The sequence below is a fragment of the Cotesia typhae genome, unplaced genomic scaffold (assembly GCF_013202065.1).
Source record: "Cotesia typhae breed Kobodo isofemale line unplaced genomic scaffold, CoteBio_Ctyphae scaffold_121, whole genome shotgun sequence".
Classification (NCBI taxonomy): Eukaryota; Metazoa; Arthropoda; class Insecta; order Hymenoptera; family Braconidae; genus Cotesia; species Cotesia typhae.
The window spans coordinates 1-24,161 of NW_027423773.1; the positions used below are offsets into that span (position 1 = coordinate 1).

At 33.3% G+C, this 24,161-nt stretch overlaps 4 protein-coding genes across 4 annotated transcripts; 3 read left to right on the forward strand and 1 right to left on the reverse strand.

The window, feature by feature from the left end:
* Positions 1–6: 6 nt before the first annotated feature.
* On the forward strand, positions 7–1,807 carry LOC141533742 (uncharacterized). Its single transcript, XM_074252769.1, has 2 exons — positions 7–522; positions 645–1,807. The coding sequence occupies exons 1-2, from the start codon at positions 402–404 to the stop codon at positions 1,223–1,225; spliced, it is 702 nt and encodes a 233-aa protein (XP_074108870.1). The 5' UTR covers positions 7–401; the 3' UTR covers positions 1,226–1,807.
* LOC141533741 (uncharacterized) lies at positions 1,427–3,317 on the forward strand. Its single transcript, XM_074252768.1, has 2 exons — positions 1,427–2,399; positions 2,499–3,317. The coding sequence occupies exons 1-2, from the start codon at positions 2,348–2,350 to the stop codon at positions 3,188–3,190; spliced, it is 744 nt and encodes a 247-aa protein (XP_074108869.1). The 5' UTR covers positions 1,427–2,347; the 3' UTR covers positions 3,191–3,317.
* Positions 3,318–5,635: 2,318 nt separating this feature from the next.
* Positions 5,636–12,231, forward strand: LOC141533915 (uncharacterized). Its single transcript, XM_074253014.1, has 2 exons — positions 5,636–8,914; positions 9,029–12,231. The coding sequence occupies exons 1-2, from the start codon at positions 8,860–8,862 to the stop codon at positions 10,285–10,287; spliced, it is 1,314 nt and encodes a 437-aa protein (XP_074109115.1). The 5' UTR covers positions 5,636–8,859; the 3' UTR covers positions 10,288–12,231.
* Positions 12,232–15,285: 3,054 nt separating this feature from the next.
* On the reverse strand, positions 15,286–19,941 carry LOC141533848 (hemolymph lipopolysaccharide-binding protein-like; the record flags this gene model as incomplete). The annotated part of the gene is made up of 2 exons (XM_074252938.1): positions 15,286–19,662; positions 19,804–19,941. Coding segments are annotated over 2 exons (432 nt in total), but the record flags the coding sequence as incomplete, so codon positions are not given.
* Between the last annotated feature and the right edge of the window lie 4,220 nt (positions 19,942–24,161).

Below are 24,161 nucleotides of genomic sequence, written 5' to 3' on the forward strand. Positions count from 1 at the left end.
ATCTCTGATATCTATTAACTGTTGATTCATCCACTTTCATAATTTAGATGAAAAATATGAAAATATATCATGTAAGCAAACTATTCGTAACGTGATTGGTCAAATATATCAAAGCATAAAAATATATGCAAATCCGAAATTCATACTTGCGCGCGCAAATTTGAATTCTAGTGAATTTTAAACTGAATTTGCCAAAGAATTTTCACTTCTGACATGTGCACTCCTTGCACATGCTCTTTTTTTTTTTCATCGTGGGCAGTTAAAATAAATTGGTTCAGTAAATGACTGTTTTCCTGTTTTCGTTAAACATTTTAGTGACGACATCATTCTGAAGACGATAAAAGCTATTTCGGGTTAATTTAGTCATTACAACTAGTTAAAATAAATATTGTGTCACAATTATGATAATTAAGCCCTATAAAACAGATAGACACTCTCGTAAGACAAGTAGTCAAAGCTTGAACGTCATCATGTTTAATACATCGCTGCTGGTGTTTATCGTTGTCATCCTTGGCACAACATGTAAGTATTAATAATTTTTCTAGGGCTTATTACAAAAGATATACTTCAGAAAGTCAAAAATTTATCGACTTTATAAAAAGATCTCTACTAATCATTTTTTATTTTTTTTTTTTTTTTTCAAGGGGCCCACACGATACCAGAACGGGTAGACATTGTCATGGGGTCAAGAAACTTACAAGCTGAAAATAATCTTCAACCTTTACAAGTACCTAATAGAAACGACCTACCTACGGTTACTAAATATATTCTCGGATCCGTAACCAATCAAACAAACAACAAATATTTAATGTTCGGGCACATTAATGAAACACATATATTAGTGCCTTATTCATATGATCCAAGAAATGGTGTTCCACTAAATGTTGGCGGAATAGTTAACGGGCCAAGTAGTCGTCCGAATATTATTGATCAAGCGAGGCTCCAAAATTTACATGAAATGATAAGCAATTTGATTCAAAAATGCGAAGACTTGAAGACAAAGTTGTATGACCTTATAAGTCACGGTAAAAATGTTTCAACTTTAGCAGATGACATTAGGCAAATTATGTCAATTGAAGCAAGCCTTCAAAATCAAAAAAGTTCTCTGGATGACTTCAATAATGTCATGCGATGGACACCGCTAAAAAAAGATTATTTTGATAGGGACTTATCCAGTATAAATAAGGAAATTCAAGAATTAAAAACTAAATGGTCTATTAATTAAAACATGGCTACATAATAAAACTTGTAAATGTATAGTAAAATATATATATATATATATATATATATATATATATATATATATATATATATATATATATATATATATATATATATATATATATACATACATAAAATATATATATATAGTAAAATATATATACATAGTAAAATTTGTAAATGTATAATATGTCATTAATTATGGTGTTTAATAAAAAATTGTGGACAACAGTTGATGTGTTTTAATTATATAAGTAAGATTGAATCCATAACAGGAGATTTTTATGTTAACGTATTTAGATTGATATGTGACGTCAATGACTGCACAAACTGTAGTTTTTCTTTAACCTCACTCTGGATCTCAAATGGTAGAGCAACAGCAGTGTCATCTGCAAGTCAACTCTCGGTAAGTTGAGTAGAAAAGAGAGAGGGAAATTCAAACAAACGTTGAAGTCAATTCGATTGTGAAGTCTATGAGAATCATTATCAACTATCAGTAACTAAACTGTTGCTGCAAACAAATTGAAAAATATTGAGCAAGTAAATTGATAAGCACTTATCACGTTACTATTCAAGTAATCAACAATTATTATCTTTTTAATCTAATTAAAGTAATGCTATGTTGAATGGAAAAATAATAATAAGCTTTTTATTTTGCTTTATTAATCTTTGACATCTATGAGATATTATATGAAATTCACTGGAAAAATAAGTGATGAAACAAATAAAAATAGTGTCGTAATTGACCTGTTTGACACATTTGACGTCAGTTGTTAGTCGTATCTCGAATTTTTAAATTGTTTTTAAGTTTTAACTTCTTAGTTAACGATAGATGCATATCATGCGGTGTAAAATGATGGTGTTCTATTGGTAAGTGAACTAATATAGCATACAAAACTTACTATGACCATATATGAGCTATTAGAACTCAAGACGATTATCGAAACGATGGAGATTTAATATAATCATAAACAGTTTAATAATTTATGAAAACAAGTTATTTTGGAGAGTGTCAGTACGCAGTTTCATGATCTTTGAACCCTTTCATCTAGTGCTGATAACTAGTTTGTATAAAAGATTTAGATGAACCAACAATAGACATAAGCGTCTAAAAAGTTCTATCATAATGTTCACTAGAAAGATCATCGCGTTCCTCGTGGCTCTCCTCAGTATTTCCTGTAAGTATTCAAAAATTATTAAATTAAAATTGATTATTGATGCACTAAAGTTATAAATGTGTGAATCTTGCCTCTCTAAAAGTGTTCCTTTCTTTGCAGGGGGTCAAGCAAGTGTAGTGCAAATGCATCACAAAGACTACAAGCTTTTACATCCAGAGATACTAGACGTCAAACATGAATACATGGGACCACAAGATGATACGGGACTTCTACCACCCAGTTACGAGAACTTGGTCTACAGACTCTATGACTATCTGCTCTGCCCAAGTGAAAAGTACATAAAAGTACTTTCAAAGACCAATTTTATCTTCGAAAATCCCCCTGGCTATGAATCTGATGATATGCACATGTTCTGGATGAGTGTACCTGTGAAAGATTTTCTCAAGAATCCTAAAACAAGAGAATGGTTTGTGATGAGAATCATTCAGGTTTCGTTGAACCTGCTCAAGGAATCTTGTGATGAATTAGAAAAGACAATTAGCCCGCTGATTAACATTTATGAATCAATGCCTATGGATAATGCTAGTGGATTGAATACTGAAGAAAACCAATTTGACCTGAAGGTAATCCTGCTAGAAGTAAAGTCAGCGAAATTCGTGCTACAGAATCTTCAAAATCGAATGGATTTCTCCAGGAATAATATTGAAGTCGCTACGCGTTTAGAAAAGAAAATCGGAGGATTGAGTGTGCAAGAGCTTCTGAGGTACACTGTTTCCGCAATGACATCAGTACGTGGTACTTGGATTGATTGGAAAATCTTGTCACATTATTCTAATGTGGCTAAGCCTTGAAGATTTGTTGTTATCTATTTACATAAATTTTCACACCACTTGTATGAAAACTATTGAATATTGAACGTAGTTATTTTAGTAAAAGCATGCACTGTATAATTATTAAAAATATTTTAATGAGCGATAATGACGTCTATTTTTAGCCTATACTGCTACTGGGAAAACTGATAAGGTTCTGGACGCCTAATTGGGTTTTTTTTTGCTATTAGATAACGTTATTGATAATAATAATTGGGTTTTGGTGGTGGCTTTTTATCTTCAATTATTAAAAATATTTTAATGAGCGATAATGACGTCTATTTTTAGCCTATACTGCTACTGGGAAAACTGATAAGGTTCTGGACGCCTAATTGGGTTTTTTTTTGCTATTAGATAACGTTATTGATAATAATAATTGGGTTTTGGTGGTGGCTTTTTATCTTCAATTATTAAAAATATTTTAATGAGCGATAATGACGTCTATTTTTAGCCTATACTGCTACTGGGAAAACTGATAAGGTTCTGGACGCCTAATTGGGTTTTTTTTTGCTATAAGATAACGTTATTCATAACAATAATTGGGTTTTGATGGGGGCTTTTTATCTTCAATGTAAAATAAAATTATTGTTGAATTAAATTTTCCTGGATCCTAATCACCGAGGAATAATAATTTACCGTATATAAGGGGATACCCAGGAATTGGAAACTTCATAACAAATCGAAGAGTGAAAAAATAATGACGTTTAAAATGATTTCGTTAATCGAGTTTATCCTAATCATCGGAACATTGTTTCAAGAAATTAGAACATTACCGGTTGAAGAAGTCGAAAAACTGCTGAAGAATAACACTTTATCGCTTGCTGCTGAAGAAACATCGACGCCGATCAATGGATCACTATCATTACTTGCTAATGAATTACCAAACTCACCCGCTGAGGAACAACTGTCGTCGTCAATAAGTGAAGCATCATCACCCACTGATAACGAAGCAGTATCGCCGAGTGCTAATGAGATTCTACCAACACTCGCTGATGAAAAACTATTGGCATCTACTCAAGAACCACAATTGGCATCCAGTAATGAAACACTATCCGCAGCTGATAACGAAACACTATCACCAAGTGCTAATGAAACACTATCATTATCATCATCATCATCTAATGGAACACTGTCGCCGCCTCTTAACGAAACACTATCATCTGCAAGCGGAACACTGTCACCAGCCGCTAATAGAACAGTGAAATTACCTACAATCATGTATGGACCAATCAATCAGCAGTTAGGGAATAAATATCTGTCTACTGGAGAAGGTCAGGCCTCAGAAGATGAACCAGGTGCTGTCGGAACTCAAATCGTCTACGGATCAACAACCTCACAGAACAATAACACGTACACGACTATTGGACAAGCTGAACACGTTTACTTAATGGTACCTGCCATCAATGAACCATTGCCTATTTCTATTCCTGGACTTTCTATGCTACAGAATATTAGCACAAATGGATTGATATTCGACGTAAATGATCCAATGGGAAAACGCATTGAAAATTTGATGAATACATTTAACGCCTTCCAGCAATCATTTGACCGTATTGTGCGTTTAGCAAGTCCGTTTCTCACCGACAACGAAATCAATCCACTGCTGCGGAAAGAAGCCAAAGATGATTCTACTCGACAAGATAAAGAGATAGAATGGCTAACCACGGTCACCTCGTACAGGATGAAGTTTATCAAACTGTATAAACTACTTAGCTCCACGTACAACCAACTTAAATTGAAATCAAAAGTTACTACTGAGGAATTAGATGCTGCCAAAAAAAAAAAAAATATTTTGGTTCATTATAACGAAAAGTTGAAGAAAACAACTCAAGATTTGGTCGTGTACGTCCTTTCAAAGTGATTTTTACAGTGCATGGAAGAAAACAATTGTGGCTGCTGCAAGATACGTTCTTGTGATAGTAACTTGTTTTTTTTATGAGTAAGATACAAACATTTTTAATACTTTTTTAACTGGTGCCATCATAACTCTTAATTGATTCTTGATTTTAAATTAAGTGCTCTATAACAATATAAATTTTAATAATATAACTTATAACTTTTTTTTCATAACAAGATAAAGTTATCAATCATATAAAGACATTATTATCAACACACATATTCTCCATTATTATCACACACATATTATCAACGTTTTTTTTTATAATCACATTGTTATTATTTACACGGAAAAAAGTAAACTGTAATAAATAATAGTCGAAATAAATAATAAGTAATGATCAACTGCTAAAAATTACCACTTCAAACAGTAAAATCATGATTTTACTATTCACATTGTAATATTTACAATTTAAACCTTACAATTTACTTTTTACATGAAACAAAATACTATTTCAAACAGTAATATTCGCCATGAAAATGTCTAAAATGTTAAAGTATAATAATTAACAATTCAGACTTTAATATTTATCATTTCGTACCTAAAAAATGATGTTATGATATGTAAAAAGTATAGAATAAAGTTAGTCAATTTCTAATACAAGCAACGTCAATATTTACAAAGTAAAATGGTAAATTTTGAACGCAACGCTAAAAATCAAACTGTAATTATTGACTTGCTTAGACTGGTAAAATTTATATTTTAAAAGTATAATTTTTACTGTTTGAAATATTAAATTCTCCCAGAGTGAGAACTTAAACCCCCTTCTCTTTCATCTGAGTTCCCCTTCTCTTCATAATATGGACTATATATTGAAATGGCAATTTTTACTGTTTGAAACTGTAATTTTTAAAGATAAAAGAGTCGTTATTTACTATAGTGACAACTACTAATTACTTATTTTGGATATTAAATTATAAATTGTGGCTTTTATACTTTCGAAATTAAGTTCTGTAATATTTACATTTTTGCCTCCCCGATGTCCGCTTTACTGTTTGAAACTATAAAAACTAATCGGAATCCAAGTGAATATTACAGTTTACTTTTTTCCGTGTACACTTTCAAATTTTCTTACATAACCTATTCTCAATGCGGCTGTGGACAGACTTGTGCTTTCTGTACTGCATTTACCCTATTCCTCACCCCTTTCTATCAATTGTTAGAATAGTGGCGATGGGAAAACCACAGAAAAAACCCATGCCAGTACAGTTCGGCTACCGGAGCGACCCTCGAAGGTTGGTGTTAAAACTATTAAAATATACTTACATTAGTAAAAAAAAAAAAAAAAAAAAAAAAAAAAAAAAATTTATTATTCAACCGTCGAGACTCGAATCCTCGCCTCACAAAATGATAGGCAAACAAACTATCGTAACATTATCATCATAAATTTAAAAAAATCATACATGTAATTTTTTTTTTTTTTGATATGTTTAATTGACTGATCATCGCTTTGTGTCATTAAAGTCCAAAGTAGTAAATTTTATTGCAACAGAATGATACATTTGATATATTTGTCAGTTGTTAAGAGATTACATTAAATTAAAAAATACTACTGTTTTATATAAATATAAATATCTTAACTATTAATAGATCATGAGTTGCGACAATTTTGAATAATATAATAATTAAGTTGTTGATTTTTAGTTCAAATAGGGATATCTTAACTATTAATATATCTGGAATTATGCTAAATATATCTTAATGTTTGAAACCAATATATTCCTTACTTGTATTGAATATAGATCGATTTCGTCATATTCAATTCTACCATATATTTAGATTAAATATGATTTCTTAGCTATATAGACATAGTTTTTTGGCCGACTAGCGCACCGTCCTCTCGGATAACTCAGCGAAATATACTTGCAGGAATGGGAGCAGCATTCTTTTGGACTGTAGCACTGTAAATTCAAAGATAAAATAAGAAATTATTAACAAAACTAATTATACAACTCTACATTATTATCTAATGTTTATTTTATTAAATCAAAACCATACGTACAAGATAGTTAAGTGGAAGACATTTTCTCATGTTTTGTTTATCTGGCGCCGCCTTTAAAAAATATTTCGAGGGAACTATCGTTTTGTCGATTTTCGGAATACTCGAACAGATATTAGGCATCCCTTTTTTATACAGTGCACACAATTTTGAACAACATTGACTGTTTCTTGCACACTGTAAATAATTATTACAAATTAAAATCATTGGAATCTCAATTAAATAAAAAAATTCATTAAAAAATTATACGAACAATTATCAAAATTATTGACTAATTTTATTATTCACTAGTTTATCTTTAATTGAATTTATAAACATACTCACAAATTCAAAATTTGGTGAACACGAAGATTTTAATATACCTCCCAATACTCCAGTCAACACAAACATTTGAATGCAAACCAACGTTAATTTATTCATCTTATTAATTATAATTTAAAATTTTTTTAAAATTGAAAGTTAATAGTAAAAGTGTTTGTTCTTTCCGATACGGCGCTGAACTAACGTTTTCACCAAAAAACTCCTTCGTTTTTATTACAACCCCATGGGGTAAACTACCCAGTCATTGTATACATGTGAAAATGGGACCAGTAATTGGACAGACTTTTCGGATTGTTGTACAGTACAACCTGGTTCGAACCCTCGCCTCACGAGCGAACGAACTAACGGGATAATGACTTAGTCTGCTCGGCCATCATGCCGCTCACTTATTTGATCTAATAATTACATCTTTATCTACTAAAAGTAGAGTCAAACGCGTTTTACTTTAAAGTCTGTCCTACCACTCGGTGTTTTACCCTAACAACCATTGTAATAAAAAACATTTCAGTTAAATAATTAATCGCGTGTTTAGGAACCGTCCTTATGTTGAAATATAAATGTTACAATTACTTTTTTAGGTGAATTTTACGACCCAGAAGGGAACTAATTAGTTAATAGTTTATTGATTTAGTATGAACTCAATGAGATACTATACTTGGTTATAGTTAAACTAATAAAACGGTGATTTGTGAGCTATTAAAATGTAACAAAGTTTTATCATTGTGGAAATCCCTATTTTTTTATTCCGTGTGACTAATCATAATATGTACTGTAACATTAGTTTTATTTAGGCTTAATTATGATAGAATGTAGTCTATAAAATAATGTAATAAAAGGACTATTTTCCGACTATAATTTTTTTTCTTCGTACGCCGCACCTCAGTTCCTGATCAACATAAAACTTGATGACTTCTAACACTAAAACATTGTGATTAGAAGTGATGCAACAATTTCATTCATCTAGTTCTATTACAGAGATCAAGTGTTAAGCGTAGTAAATACATGCTACATAGGATGTGAACTAAGCTACAGAATGTCTTTCACATAGCAATGTGGTGCGTCATACAACTCTATACCAATTAGAATGATCAAGTGCCAGCTAACTTGTCGGTTTTAGGATCATCATCTACTAAACTATTGTCTTCATTCTCCTAGTTGCTCTTAGCAAAAATTCTTTACTAAAAACTTTGGAAATGGTTCCCATATCAACGATTATTATAGCGACGGTTATTATTAATTAAATTGTCGATTATAAACAAAGGTTCATTTTTCCTGTGATTCATGACCTTAAAGTAGAGTCATATGTCAAAAAACATCAAAACAAGTTGATAAGTTGTATGACCGCACTTGTGATGTATTTGAAAAGTGATAAATAATTGGTGATATAAAACGAGTTACCGTCCGAAGAGCAGCATTCGTGTTTGAATCTCGAACATGTCACTCGTCAAAAGTGCGTTTGTGCTGCTCTCAGCTCTCCTGTGTCAATCATGTAAGTTCACATTTGAAAAATTTATTATTAACATTCATTTTACATGTGATGTCATCATCAAGCCATCAGTGATTTCTTAATTGAATAGACTTTAATGTTACTTTCTTGTTCTAGGTACGCAAGCTCTTCCATCCCCATACCAATGGGAAGGTATTCCAGAGAACCGATTTGCTCCCGTTGCTCCCCTTAGTCCGCTGACCCATCGTTCCTCTCCAAAATCAGATTTCTCAGCTAAAAGAATTATGCCATCAACGAACACTATCGATGAAATAGATGTTTACAATAGAAAATTCTGGATGGTTCCAAAGCATCATTCTGAAGCACCTAGAAAGCAGTCTAATTTTAAAGATTTTCTAAGCTCTCAACATCCTTACATGCCTAGACACCTTAAAAAACATAGATTTAGCACCAAAACAAGACCTTTTGAACGACATATTAGTGGAAATTTCAATGAAAGGAGCGGTATGGGTTTACCTAGATCAATCATTGCAAGTGGAGTATTTTCCCGACCTGAAAATTTCGTTGGAGATTTGTATTTTACTCAACCTGAATTGTTTGATGCACCAAGAACTCAGCAACCTGGAAATGAATTTGAAACATCTGGAAAACGCTATGTTACCCGTGAAGATTTATTTTCAGAACTACGCACAATTGAAAAGGCGCTCCAAAAACTAACTTTTGCTGTCATTCAAATAGACGATGGGTTCAACTCTAAGACTTTTACAACTTCACCACAACCTCCAGTTCTGAATAATCCCAGCGTGATATCTAAACAGGGACCCATAGAAGCTAATAATGAAGAAAAAGTTACTTATCCCACTCTAACAGCTTCAATGAAATCTCCAGTTCCAATTGATTCAAGCGTGACATCTAAACAGGGACCCATAGAAGCTAATAATGAAGAAAAAGTTACTTATCCCACTCTAACAGCTTCAATGAAATCTCCAGTTCCAATTGATTCAAGCGTGACATCTAAACAGGGACCCATAGAAGCTAATAATGAAGAAAAAGTTACTTATCCCACTCTAACAGCTTCAATGAAATCTCCAGTTCCAATTGATTCCAGCGTGACATCTAAACAGGGACCCATAGAAGCTAATAATGAAGAAAAAGTTACTTATCCCACTCTAACAGCTTCAATGAAATCTCCAGTTCCAATTGATTCCAGCGTGACATCTAAACAGGGACCCATAGAAGCTAATAATGAAGAAAAAGTTACTTATCCCACTCTCATAACAGCTTCAATGAAATCTCCAGTGCTCATGGATCCTCGCGAATTGAATGAATTACAGATGTTAGAGTTAGAGTCATTATATGAAACGATGCATGAAAATAACGCTAGAAAAGAAGAGGAATTTGAAAAAGTCTTCTAGCGAGTGCACTACACTAAAAAAAAGTTTTCTACTCTGCACTATCTACTGTATATAGTGTTCTACAGAAAACTTTTTTTCCATTGTATCTTAAACTTATTTCTTATTAATTTTTAATCAGAGAGAAAAATCATTTTTTAAGGACGCCAATTTTTATAGTGTAAAAAGTTATATATTTTGATAAATAAATAAATATATATTTTTGAATTTATATCACTGTATTTTATTTTGTTCCTTCATCTAAAAAGCTAAATAATAAATTATAATAAGTTATAATTGGGTTGCATCATGCAACTGGGTTACTTAACTCTACTTCTATAGAATCAGCACTATTTAATCGAAGTTCTTAAACCTAAAATTATTTATTATATTGAACAAAGAGCTTTTCCAGTTAAACTATCTGAGACATCGTCATTCACAATCTTATGGTCACCTAATAATTTTTTATTTAATACGAGAACAGAAAAATATTTATTGAAATATAGTCGATGTAAATATCTATCAATAGTTAGTTCAATCAGTAACTACAAAAAAAAGTTTAAAAAGCAAGGGGAATTTATGGAAAAAAAAAAAAAAAAAAAAAAAAAAGGCATATCCTGGAACCTTCAACGAGCTCATCCACGGAACCTTTAGACATCGAGAACCTTTTGATAGTTGAACGATGTCATGGGTCAGTTGAAATAATATCTATACTGCACAACTATGATCTTCTGTATGCAATGTTGGAAACAACCGGAGTATTATTTCACAATAATTACACCAGAATACTTAAAGTAACTGAACTTGCCTCCTGTTTATTATTAATAAATTAATGAGGAAAAATATATAAATAGAATCATACAGGTTGCTATTTTCCTTCAACGTCATGTAATACTTCTTAAGTATTTATGAATTGAACACACACTGATGAAAGGATTTAGTATGGAGCAATAAACTGATTTAGTAACAAAATTTAATAACCATTACTAAATATTGTTAAATAGAACTAAATCCTTCTACCAGTGATATTTGATAGATGGCGATAGATAGATATTCTCATATCATCCTTCTGTTTGTAAAGCATCATGAATACGGGGCTTATATTAAATCTCTAAACATAAACTAAAGGCCAAATATTCAATTTTAGTAAAAAGTTTCACTAACTAGAATTTACTTATATCAATGATAGTTATTATTTTTATTAAAAAAATTAGCAAGGAATATTAAGTGTTGATAGTGCAATTGCTTTGTTCGGTATTTAAAATATCAAGCGTCATCTAACTAGATCAACTAATTAGCAACAAAAAAGAGTTAATCTATGATGAGTCCATGATAGCTTGATAGATCTAAAGTATCAGTATTTTCAGTAGGACGCAGAGAAGCAATAAAATGAATTTCAGTTGAAGATCTCGGTGTTACATTAATCACTTAGCTCGTTGTAACGAAAGATAACAAGTAATATCGTAGAAGAGCACTAATTTTGATCTAAATTGAAGAATTGAAGTAACATCTTAAATATTTCATTTATCTAAGGCAATTAGAGACCATTAATCCAAGAAAGAAGCTTACTCAAGTTTTAAACCAATCGTGGAAACACAGTACATAGTACGATGATTAATTAGCAGTGTACAAAAAATTGAATTAATAATTTAAGTTCAAAGCTATGTCTCTTTACTGAAAAAAACGGGAGGCTTATTTTAAGAATTATTAAATAAACCCGTAATTTATATGCCGTTGTTCCGCATTTTGACAAGCGAATTAGCATGTGTTCAAACTATAATGACTATAATTTATTGTTACTAAGTGGAGTGACCTCAGTAATTAAAAAAAGTTTGGAAAATCCAAAAGTGCATGACTCATAATGCTCATTTAATTATGAAATATTAAAAAAAAAAAAAATAAAAAATAACGAAAAAAAAAATACATGAGTAGTGCAAAATAAAAAGAAAAAAAAAATTTTTAAAATAACAGTTGTACTAGGAAAGTGATGCACAGGCGCCCCTGGTGAAATAAAATAGACATACCATCTATAGATATAGATATATCACCATCCATGTTAATTTTACATGGATATATATAGATATACAGTCTTGTAGTTTTCGTTTTTTATTAATTGCAATTAAACGACACTGAATTAATTAATCATACGCATTCAGTGACCTACAATCGTCGATTAGAATTAAAAAAAAAAATTTAACTCAAATAATGGAGTTTTTCACAAGTTACAGTGTTTCCGGGGTTTCATACATGACGGGCAGGAAAATTTTTTTACCTATTTTGATGTTTTTTTCCGTTTCTATTGCAGTAAATCAATTTTTAGAAAGTATGGAATTAATCTCCATTAAATTATCTCGACAATAGTATGCAAAATATCTTGATTCCGTGAACTAACAAGGCTATAATAATAAAAATAGCCGCCAAAATGAGGCGAAAAAAATTTTTCGATCGTAAAGCACTCTCTGATGCTTCGCATCATGAGTCGTGCAATATAAAAATGTGCCGTATCATATAACACTGAATTATCATTATCAAAGACTTAGCTGACATGTATGCAATTAAGACCGGCCGTGGGGACCTTTATAAAGCTCGCGGTTTGCAAAATGCATCACTATAGTATTTTGAAAGCCTAGAATCAACATGGTATTCAAAAAATCTGTGTTAATACTGCAGGCAGCTATCGTCGGGCTCACATGTAAGTTAAATAGTAATTTTCATCATCAAAAACCTTCAAAATTTTGACCAAAATTGTCAAGACATAATTTTCCTAGACTGGATTATAATACCAAATTTTTTCCCAGGGGTTCAAGTATTTCCAGAGCACAGGGGTGAATTTCATCGGCCCCGCTAATTCAGCGACTCCACAATCCAAAATGACAACGACATCGAAAGCCACCGCATCACTGCGCCTCGTACTCCAAGAGTTTATGAATCCAATGATGTTACCACTGCCGCACCCACCAAAGATAAACTCTCCGAAGCGACACCAACTCACTCAGGTCGGAAACCTAAAGTTAGACCTAAAGTTAAACCTAAAGTTAATGTAGCAGCTTCTTTGAAGCTCATTTACGACGTATATGAAACTAATGACAAAGTTAAGAATATTTGGGCATCTCAGTCAACTTTAGAAAGAAGTCACCTTTTGAATCTGCGCCAGACTTTTTGCAACGTGGTAACAAACGTTTACATGCCACTGGACGAACAAGTCATTCAGGATGTCCAAAACGTCATTTGCTCGCCTTTACGCTTGAACAGCGAATAAGCAATGTCGCTTTAAACGACAAATATCTCAACTTAAATATTATTGCACTTGCATTTATTTTTGCATTTTTCTTTTGAGTTGATCTCTTTATTTTTTAATTTAATAAACATACATGCATGCTGGTAAAACGATATTTGATTTTCATGGTTTCCGAGAGAGTAAGAAGCTATCAAGTAACTTACAAGTTAGATTCTTCGTAAAGAAGACATGATGTCTAAACGACGTCGCTGGTTTGGATAAAAAGAACTATCCTATCAAGATTTGATGTAATTTTGTATCGGAATCCACATGAGAAAGCATTCATATAGGAATCTATGGGATTCGATGTAGAAATGCTTGTATATAGAAAACCATACAGGAAACTGTTTATGTTTTCCAAAATTTATCGGAAAATACGACATTCTAGGAAAATACAGCTAAGGCTAACCTTAAATATAATTAATGAATAACATGAAAATTGATATAATCAAAGGAATTCATTAATTACCAGTAGGAAATTATGTTTGGTTTGTTCTCCGATAACGGGTTGGTCTCTTATCACCCTACAGGAAAACTCTGAACAAACATGTAACCCGTAGGTTAAATGCTTGTTATTCATTGGAATACGTCATATAATTTAATAACAATATCCTTTATAAGGTACGACGACTGAAGGGAGAAACAGTTGAGTTCAGAAACGCATCCAGTCATGTCGTCAAAGCGAGCATTAGTAGTCTTGGCTGCAGTTTTCTTTCATTTGTCATGTAAGTAGAAAATTACAAAGCATTATTGATATTCTGAATAGTTGGTCAAATTGGTGCCGCAACTTAGCAGTTGAATTGTTATAGAACAATTCAAATTATAATCGACAAGTGCATGCGTATTTAGTCATCACATTATAACAAAATTTGTTTTTCCAGATATCCAAGCAATGCCAGCTGAAATGAATGAAGTGTATCAACACTACAATGAAATTTTAGAATCTCAACGCACTGACATCCAGCAAGACGGTGAAAATACACCGGAAGTCCCTGTAAGTAATGATTCACCATCACAAATCAAAATGACAGTCATTAATATGAACGATGAGTCCGATCTTGAAAACGCGATTGATAAAGTTGCTAAATCGTACAATGTCCCGTATGACGTCACTACAATACCTATATCCACCTGGAATGAGTTGCAGCGAGTTATAACAGGAAAAACTACGAAATTCAATAGTAACTCTGAAGAAACTCGGGCGGAAAAGTGGTTTTCTCCTAGCGATGAAAACCTAGGTTCCTCGGATGATATCAGTATTTCAGATTCTTTGATGTCTTTATTACTTCAGAACCAAGCACTAGTTGATAACAACGTCCTTGTTGAATCTACAAATGACGAATTTACAAATAACGAATCTACAAATAACGAACCTACAAATAACGAATCATCGCCAATTGATAACGTTAAGGGCCAAGAAAGTTTAAACAAAACTACAACTGAGCTTCCCGTATCTTCAGCAAAATTTGATGATGATTTAAAGGTTGCTATTGGAGATGCAATTAAATCTTCGTTACTTGGAGTTATGAATAAGCTACTCGTTGATATAGCAAGAGATTTTATGCGACGTCACGCAGAGAATGAAGTCTTAAAATCTGAATCAGTATCTGTATAATTCTAAGTAGTTTAAATAACCCGTACTCTCTCTCTCTCTCTCTGTAAGTTAATTAGTACATAACTAGTAAATATAGTTCTGTATCTTCATTATTATAGTTATTATTATTTTTTAATCCTTTTCATGAAAAATGAAACTTGTATTCGATTAGTCTGCATAATTTGTAAACATTAAGCTAATAAATTTTTATACTAATAAAAAATATTTTCTTTAAATAACACCATACGATCAGTAGTCTTCAAGTCAGAAAGTTCATACCTGAAAAATCCAAGAGCTTGGTAAGCTTCAGATTACATTTACATCACTTCAATTTCAGCGGTAGTTGTTCTGACGTCTGTTTTTCAGGACACATGCATTGTAAATACCTACAAAGTAGTTATTAATAGTTTCAATAACAGCTGGGTCACACTCAGTTATCACGTTTTGGTCCTCGTGAGTTTACTGAACCAATACATCGATACTGCGATTCAAATATGTCGCAATATTATGCAATTCGCATTTAAATTTTAAAAGTCAAATATTTTAATTACTATTTTTAAATAAATACTTTCGTCTGTTGAATTCCATTTAATCAATGTTAAAAATGCATCGTTTTTCCTATTTACTGTAAAATTTTCTAAATGTGGGATGCGACGTACTAGAACGGCAGTATCGCCATGTTTAAATGACGTTATCGTATACGTATTTGCTTGTTGTTGTTCTGCCCGAGCCGCAGGAATGTATAAAAGCCGAAACAGAACAGACGGCGCTTCATTTGATTTTCGAGAGCGAAACCATGATGTTTAATAAAACAATAATCACTTTATGTGTCGTTATTGTGGGCGCAGCATGTAAGTAGCAATCAATCAACGCACTTCGATTTGTCTAATATGTCACCTGAATCTATTATTTACACAGTCTGTTATCTATTTAGGGATCGAAGCAACGGACGAACGCACGACGCCTAAGGAATCGTTAGTTATTTTGAAAAGTCCACCAGTCTATCTGAATCCAGTGTCTCATCTTACTTCTGAAAAATCAACGACACCACTGCCATCATCTACGACGGAAGTAGATTTATCTCACCCATTATCGGAATTGTTGCATAACACGGAATATCTTCTCTCTGAAGAAATAGAATTTATTGGAGCGACTACCACAGAAAATGGCATTTCCAAAAAAGGGTCTTCCCCAGCAACACAAACTGATAAAGAGTTCATTTTGGAGGAGCTAATATCATCATTTCAATCCGATAAAGATGAAATCACATCGCAGCAAAATATATCCTCTATAGAATCAACTGTTGACTCTATAATTATTATCGGATCTATCATTATTGTTATTTTGATGATTGTACTGTATTTTGTTATTGTGACAGATTATTCCTGCAAACGTAAAACTCCTAAATTAGATTGTAGTAAATTTGGTCAACATCCTAATATGGTGTATCAAACTACTATAGAAGTAGATAGTCTTTTAGGTAAAACGGTCAAATAATGTCAAATGTATTATTTAGTGTAAGATTAATTGTATTATTTTGTTTTAATCATATTTATAGAATAAGAAACTCGCAATATTATTTTATTAATTTTTAAAACTTTTACACATTATGTAAGATCTTTTAGACAATAAATTTTTATTTTCCTGAAACTAGAGATTTTGATTATTTGCGTGATACGACAATCAAAAAGTGTCAGTTATTATTTGTTCACTAGGCCAACACATGTTCAAATAATGCACAAGCACTTGCCTCGTGTTTGAGTTGAAGGTCATTCGAACACATTTCTCAGATTGTGGGTCGTAAAAGCTTGTGCCAACAATTGTGTTTAGCTATGCTGTAGAGTTTCTAATTCAAATGCATGATATAACTCTTCATAAAATGAATGACTGATTGTTTATGAGTTATTGTTCGACACTAATTGATCCGGTTATCGTTATAAGTAGCTACCAACCTATGAGAATGGTAGTTGTGACTTGGCAGGTGGCGAACAATGTTGGCAAATAAAACAGTGATGGTGTTATGCATCTCCTTATTCAGTGTTTCATGTAAGTACAAATTAAAAAAGTTTGGAAAAGTGCACGCCTAATAATATTATTTTTTATAACAAAATTGATTAAAATAAAATTCAAATACTTTTAAATCTTTCGCGCCATTTTTCACCCAGAAAAGAAAGGTACTTTACTAATTTTTTTTATTTATTTAAAAAGCAAAATGTCTTTTAATAATGTTATAAGTGTTGAAATTAGTTTTTTTCCATCACAATTATGTGTAAATATTATTCCATAAGTCCAATAAAAACTAAATAGAGACAATTTTAGTTCAAAAAGCACTTATGAGTTGTGCAATTATTTTTCATAGGCCCTTCAAATAATATTATACAAATTACTTTTCTAACTTGAATTCAAATTGCTCATCATATCAAATTCTTAAATAATCTGTATCTCTTCCAGGGATCCAAACTACTCCAGATGGAAAAGAGGCGAAAGGACTTTCTCCTCCTGAAGATTTTGCAAGATGGTTCAAACAAAAATATTTTAAAACAATAACTGACGAAGATCGCGCTTCAAACGACTCTGTATCAAGATCAACGACTTCTACAATACACAATACTCTTTCTGACGAAGGTTCTGGTCAGGATGACCCCTTTACTGACGATGGTTCTGGTTTGCCAGCATCGACTTCAGAAGATGAAGTGACATCTCCATTGCCAGTAACTACTACGGAAGACTTCATTTTTAAGGAACCTGCATCGACTTCTGTTGTAATCGAAGATGCCTCTGAGAAAAGTGGAAAAGCTGATCAACATTCTTCATGCGTGATAATTATTGTAGTGTCTCTTTCTGCTGTTATTTTGCTGCTTATTCTTCTTACTGTTATAAAAATTTACTGCCACCGTAAAGTTAGTCAGGAAGAACGTGCTGCAAAAGAACATTTCGTTAGATTCAGTAAAGTAGCAACTGAATAATATCAAACTTATTAGGCTGAATCAGACTGCTATAGGTTTAACTCAAGCTTTTGGAGCTGCAAGAAAAGGAACTCCATTGAATAAGGCCTTATTACCCGCCGGGGTAATAAAACTTAGTGTAAAGTTGTTTATAAGAAATGTGAATATTTCAAACGTCGAAGTATTATGTGATATCTTTTTTAGTTAATATACTTTTATACTGATACAATTAAGCAGTTCTTCATTTCATCCTACATCCACAAACTTTATAACTGGAATTAAAGATATAAACTCTGTCAGCTGAAAGATTGCTTAGATCATTTAAAGTTTTAAAGTCAAATAGTTCGTACTCAAAGAACCTAGGGCTTAGTAAGCTTCAGACTGAATTTTCGTCACTTCAATTTCAGCGGTAGTCCTTACTCCTCTCATTCAGAACGTCGGTACTGCAAGTTCCTATAGAATAGTATCCAACAGTCGATATAAAAACTATATGTGTTCATTAAACTAAAGCATGCGCGAATGGCGGCGACGTGTAGGTATTTTTCTGCTATATTTGATTAAACATAAAGAGGCGTCTTGTCATGATACTGATCAGTTGGTATTAGTGGGGCGTCGACCAATCAGAATAATAAACTCCGAGCGTTATCAAATCAAGTTTTTTAAAGAAATTCGGGGCTACATTATTGGTAGCTGGTTGGCCCAGAGTATCTTAATGTTTTAATGCGTAAAGGTGACATTAGGCAAGATTACTTGAGTCTAATGACAATTAAAAGTATTATTATATTCATTTGATTTAAGTATAATCTCTGTTCAAAGTGTTTATCGATTCATTGATTAATTAATTGCTGTACTGATTTCCCAATATAAAATAGAGATGGATATATGAGGCATAAATTTATTCGTGATGTGATTGGGCGAATATATCATAAGCATGAAAATATATGCAAACTCTATATTTAGGCGCGCGCTTGCGCGCGCAAATTCAAATTCTAGTTAACTTAAAAACCTAACTTCATTGGGATTACGTTAGTAATCTAAAGCTTTTATGTAATTATATTTTAATGGTATATACTTGTACATTGTTTATTGATGGCCTTGAGGAAGCTTTGGTTCTAAGGTCAAATAAATATATTTAACTATCAAAGATCAAGTCGTAGCAAGTGTTTGGTGGAAGGGATACAGAATTGAAATTAAAGTTATTTTAAATATTAATATAAAAATTTATTTTAATCTATACACGATAATATTATGGCACTATTGAGAGCAGTACTTGAAGCTAAAAGTAATATTTACATTCTTAGGTAGTAATTCTTTGTGCAGAAGAAACCAAGCTTAAAGTAACATTCAACATCATCCATTTTTCCTTGCTTTAGCAAGCTACCACACTTTTGAATACTAGGAGAGCTCGGTTGTCGTTCACCTGCCCAGTCTTGACTCCAATTGATGTATTTTGGAGATTCTCCATCGATTGTTTCCCAGTGACCTTTCACATTCAAGCTATGGATCCCGATGAACGCTTGTGAACGCAATCCATGCGTCGGGTTTTCAACAGGGCCTGAACGTCTCCAAATTTTCAGCATTTCCTGGAGAGAAACAATTAATTTAGTACAATTAGCATTTATGGATGACTAGCAAACAAAACGTCTTTTTTTTTTAGGGCTGAGCAAAATTTTACGTTTGAATCTTGATTTGCCTCATCCAAACTTAAAATAATGAATACTCACATCTTCTGCTTCCTGGGAGGTAACGACAGCAAGACTTCCACCTGCTTGTCTGCAAATACCCTTGGCTTCTTCGAAGGTTGCTGGAGTTGTATGGAATGTGTACGATTCGCTGGATTCTATTTCGAGTCCCCCTCCCCCCCCCAATGGTCATGTCTTCACCCAGCACCACGGGCAAAAGCATTAAATAAATGAATTTATTCATTTTTCTTGAATAATATTTTTTTTTTTTTAAATCACTGTCAAGTTTAGACGGCTGACGGTTGACGACTGCTGCTTTGATTGGAGTGTTTTATATAGGGTTTGTAGTCGCTTTTGAACAACTACGTCACAGTCACGCGTCCGATATGTGACAAATTTCATGATAACCTTTAAAGCACATCTGACTTACATCTGCATTAATTTAATTTAATGTGAGTAAGTACTATTGGATTCCAAGAATTGTTATATAAATATTTTATGCTTCCTGGAAACGAATAATAATAAAAATTAATTTCTAATTAATTCCAAAATTAAACAAATGGACACGCACAAAAAATTATCGATACTAAATATATGTAAATTCGCGGGTAGTCATATTGACTGATAATTAGAAATTTAAATATGTGATTACAGAACTATCTGGAATCCAATCACGTTTTAGCCATTTTTTCATCATGCATGGTCACGTGCCGGATGAACCATCCACTAACTGAATAAATGTATCGTATTATGAAGATTGCTTGGCGTGAATTTAATAAAAGAGCTAATTGTGATTAGAGCCTGAATTTAAAGTATCTAATGCAATCACTAATGTAAAAGTCAAATAGCTTTTTGAATAATGAATTGAAATGGTGATCAGATAGTTCCCCCAATAGATAATTTGATAAACAGCAGAAGTTTGTTTATATTCTACCTATTCCACGAAAAACAAACGGAACTTGATAAGAGATGAAATTAATGGGTCAATTAGATGTCATTAAACGTTTGCTACGTGATTGACCTCGCTCCAACCTCATTATTCAATCCTATTAAAGCCTCAACAGACAGCGACGTTCATTATTCAAGTTGGAACACTGAAACTACCATGTTATTCATCAAAGCAGCATTAGTCCTTCTTGTCGCTGTCCTTGGTGTATCATGTAAATATCCATCGTTCATTCTCACAAAATGTTTTTTTTACTCCACTATTTTATAGTTTGCATTTAAAGCATTTACAAATTCTTTCCCAGAGGATGCTGAAACTTGTTTCACTTCACTTCAGCTTCCTTATTTTGTAACGAATATTTAACTTATAATGATGTTTTCTTTAAAAGGTGTCGATTACAACACGAGATTCGACGCAAATCCTCGTCCGGGTTCAGCATCTACCACATCACAAAATCTCTATAACGATAATATTCGGTATCCGGAGGCTGTTCAACCATTCAATGGTCAAGGAGATGGTCAACGACGAGCTGTTCCTAAACCCCAAGTTACTATTGGGTCCGTGACTATCCAGAAAGACAATACTTATGCGGCGACCCCCGACTCCTCGAACTACTATGGGTCGATCACTAAGGTAGATTGCGTGCCTGGTAGATTGACGTCAATCAGTCATACTCTCACATCAAGCGATTCGAAGATTACAAAAGTTCCTGAAACCACAGTTGATGAAGATCTTAAAGCCATTTTAAGACAGAATCATCTTGAGGTTATGAATGCAATTACTGTCTTGAAAAATGAACTGGAATTAGTACAACAAGACTTATACTCATTGAAAATGTTGAATATTGCAATAAAACGGGACCTTGATCGAGCTATCAACATTTCTAATTAAGCTATTGTAATGGAAAATTATTTTTAATAAATACAACGATCTTTTCTTTACTTTATTGTTTCATTCCGTCTACAATGAACTACCTAGAAATTTCTACAACTTTTCCGAAATTAGGGCTGTCACATTGATGGAAATAGTTATTTGTAATATATTTAACGCTGATTAAAAGGGCTGTAAGCAGATATACTCTCAGTAGTCCTACATGAAGCTGACCTTGAAGAACCCTAAAAACTCAGAAGTAACGGAGGTAAAACTCTACTTTTTTTGGAACTCTATTTCTGAATCAACGATGTCTCCTTAAAAAAGGAGACTGATTTTGACGCCTACTCGGCTATCGGTGTTGTTTTTTTAAGAGAATCAAATCATAGAAACAATCAGTTAAGTAGATAGAAAAATATTCTAGTAAAATACTTTTTCAGAAACTCAAAATACACATCACACACACAGACACAGACTAGATTAGAGTAGATTCTTTATTTTTTCAGAGTCGATCGGCTAAATGGCAATTTTTACGACCATTCTTTAAAAGTCACGAAAGGTTCAGTAATTATATATAATTTAACAAAAATATAACTGGAAAACAGAGCTACACTAAGTATCTGAATTGAATAGGTAATCATACAATTTATTTTAAAAAATTTCGATACTTGTTGCATTAATCCAGTCACTTGGTAACGGTTTTTACAGCCTTATGCACGATAACGAAAGATTTAGAGAGAGTCTCATAGAAATAGTCAGAACTGCTTTCTAGGACCTTAAAATCTGCAGATAAGAACTCAGTTTTTGAAAGTCAAGTCGACAAACTATCAACTTCTCAAATGGTAGAGTAGCTGACATGTCTTCGGAAGGTTTTGGGTTCTAATCCCAGTCCGAGCTATCTGAATTTTTTCTCACATATTCTACAAACTCACATTAAGAAGATCCTCTCCAGCTTTCTTTCTCAATTCTTTCCTACCAAATATCCTGTTACGTGAATGTGGAACGCTTCACAGCATTATTTAATTTTTGATTTTTCGGAAATCATTTTTAAAGTGAAACTTCTTTGCACGCGTTGGGGGTAAAATTTTAAGGTCGTGACATAATAATAATAATGTAAGGGTCAGAATAAAGGAGGTATAGATGTACGTAGTCCGAGAAAAGAAGATTGAGTTATAAATTTTAGTTACTATAAGTCTTTAGTGACAACCATACCACTACAAGCACCATAAGATAATGTTGTTCATATCGAAAAAATAAATTAAAAAATATCTATGACTTATACTGTGCTTAAATTTTTTATGTACCGTAAACAATCAAAATTATGCAAATAAATTACAAAATATTATAGGCTGCTTAACGGCCATTTGGTGGGCATTTCGGGGCCTTGGGCTTCGCCCAAGGCCAATATATGTCGGCCAAATGGTGGCCATTTTCGACCAAATATGGCCGGCCATATTTCGGCCATTTGCGGCCCGTTTTCAGAGCATTGGGCTTCGCCCAAGGCCGATATTTGTCGGCCAAATGGTGCCCATTTTCGGCCATTTGGTGGGCGTTTTCGGGGCCTTGGGCTTCGCCCAAGGCCGATATTTGTCGGCCAAATGGTGCCCATTTTCGACCAAATATGGCCGGCCATATTTCGGCCATTTGGTGGGCGTTTTCAGGGCCTTGGGCTACGCCCAAGGCCAATATATGTCGGCCATTTGGTGGCCGTTTTCGGAGCCTTGGGCTGCGCCCAAGGCCGATATATGTCGGCTAATTGGTGGCCATTTTCGGCCAAATATGGCCGGCCATATTTCAGCCATTTAGTGGCCGTTTTCAGGGCCTTGGGCTACGCCCAAGGCCAATATATGTCGGCCAAATGGTGGCCATTTTCGACCAAATATGACCGGCCATATTTCGGCCATTTGGTGGGCGTTTTCAGGGCCTTGGGCTGCGCCCAAGGCCGATATTTGTCGGCCAAATGGTGGCCATTTTCGACCAAATATGGCCGGCCATAATATGGCCAACCATATCTGAACCATATTTCAACCAAATATCGACCATATTTCCCCCAAATATGGACCATATTTCGACTATATTTCTGCGATATTCCATCCATATTTTGGCGGAATTTTGACCAAATCTAGGACATTTTTTGGACTATATCTAGGCCTATATTCATCGTTACTCGCTGGTCATTTCGCCGATGGTTTTGGGAGCCATGCGCTCCGCGCACGGCTGATAATTGTTGGCGAAATGGCGTGCAAATTATAGACTAAATCTACGCCGTTATTTTTGGTTTTTTATTGACCATTTCATCGACGATTTTCAGCGGCATGCGCTTCACGCATGTCTGGTTATTATTGGCGAAATTGCGGCCATATTTTTTGCCATTTTTAGGCCAGATTTTCGACCATATTTAGGCTTCTATTTCTATTTGTTGGTTGGCCATTTCGTCGATGGTTTTGAAAGCCATGCTCTTCGCGCATGGTCAATAACTATTGGCGAAATCTTGGCCATATTTTCGATCATATCTAAACCGTTATTTCAACTATAATTAGTTTTTTAATTACATGATTATTAATTAATTCATAGCAAAATGATT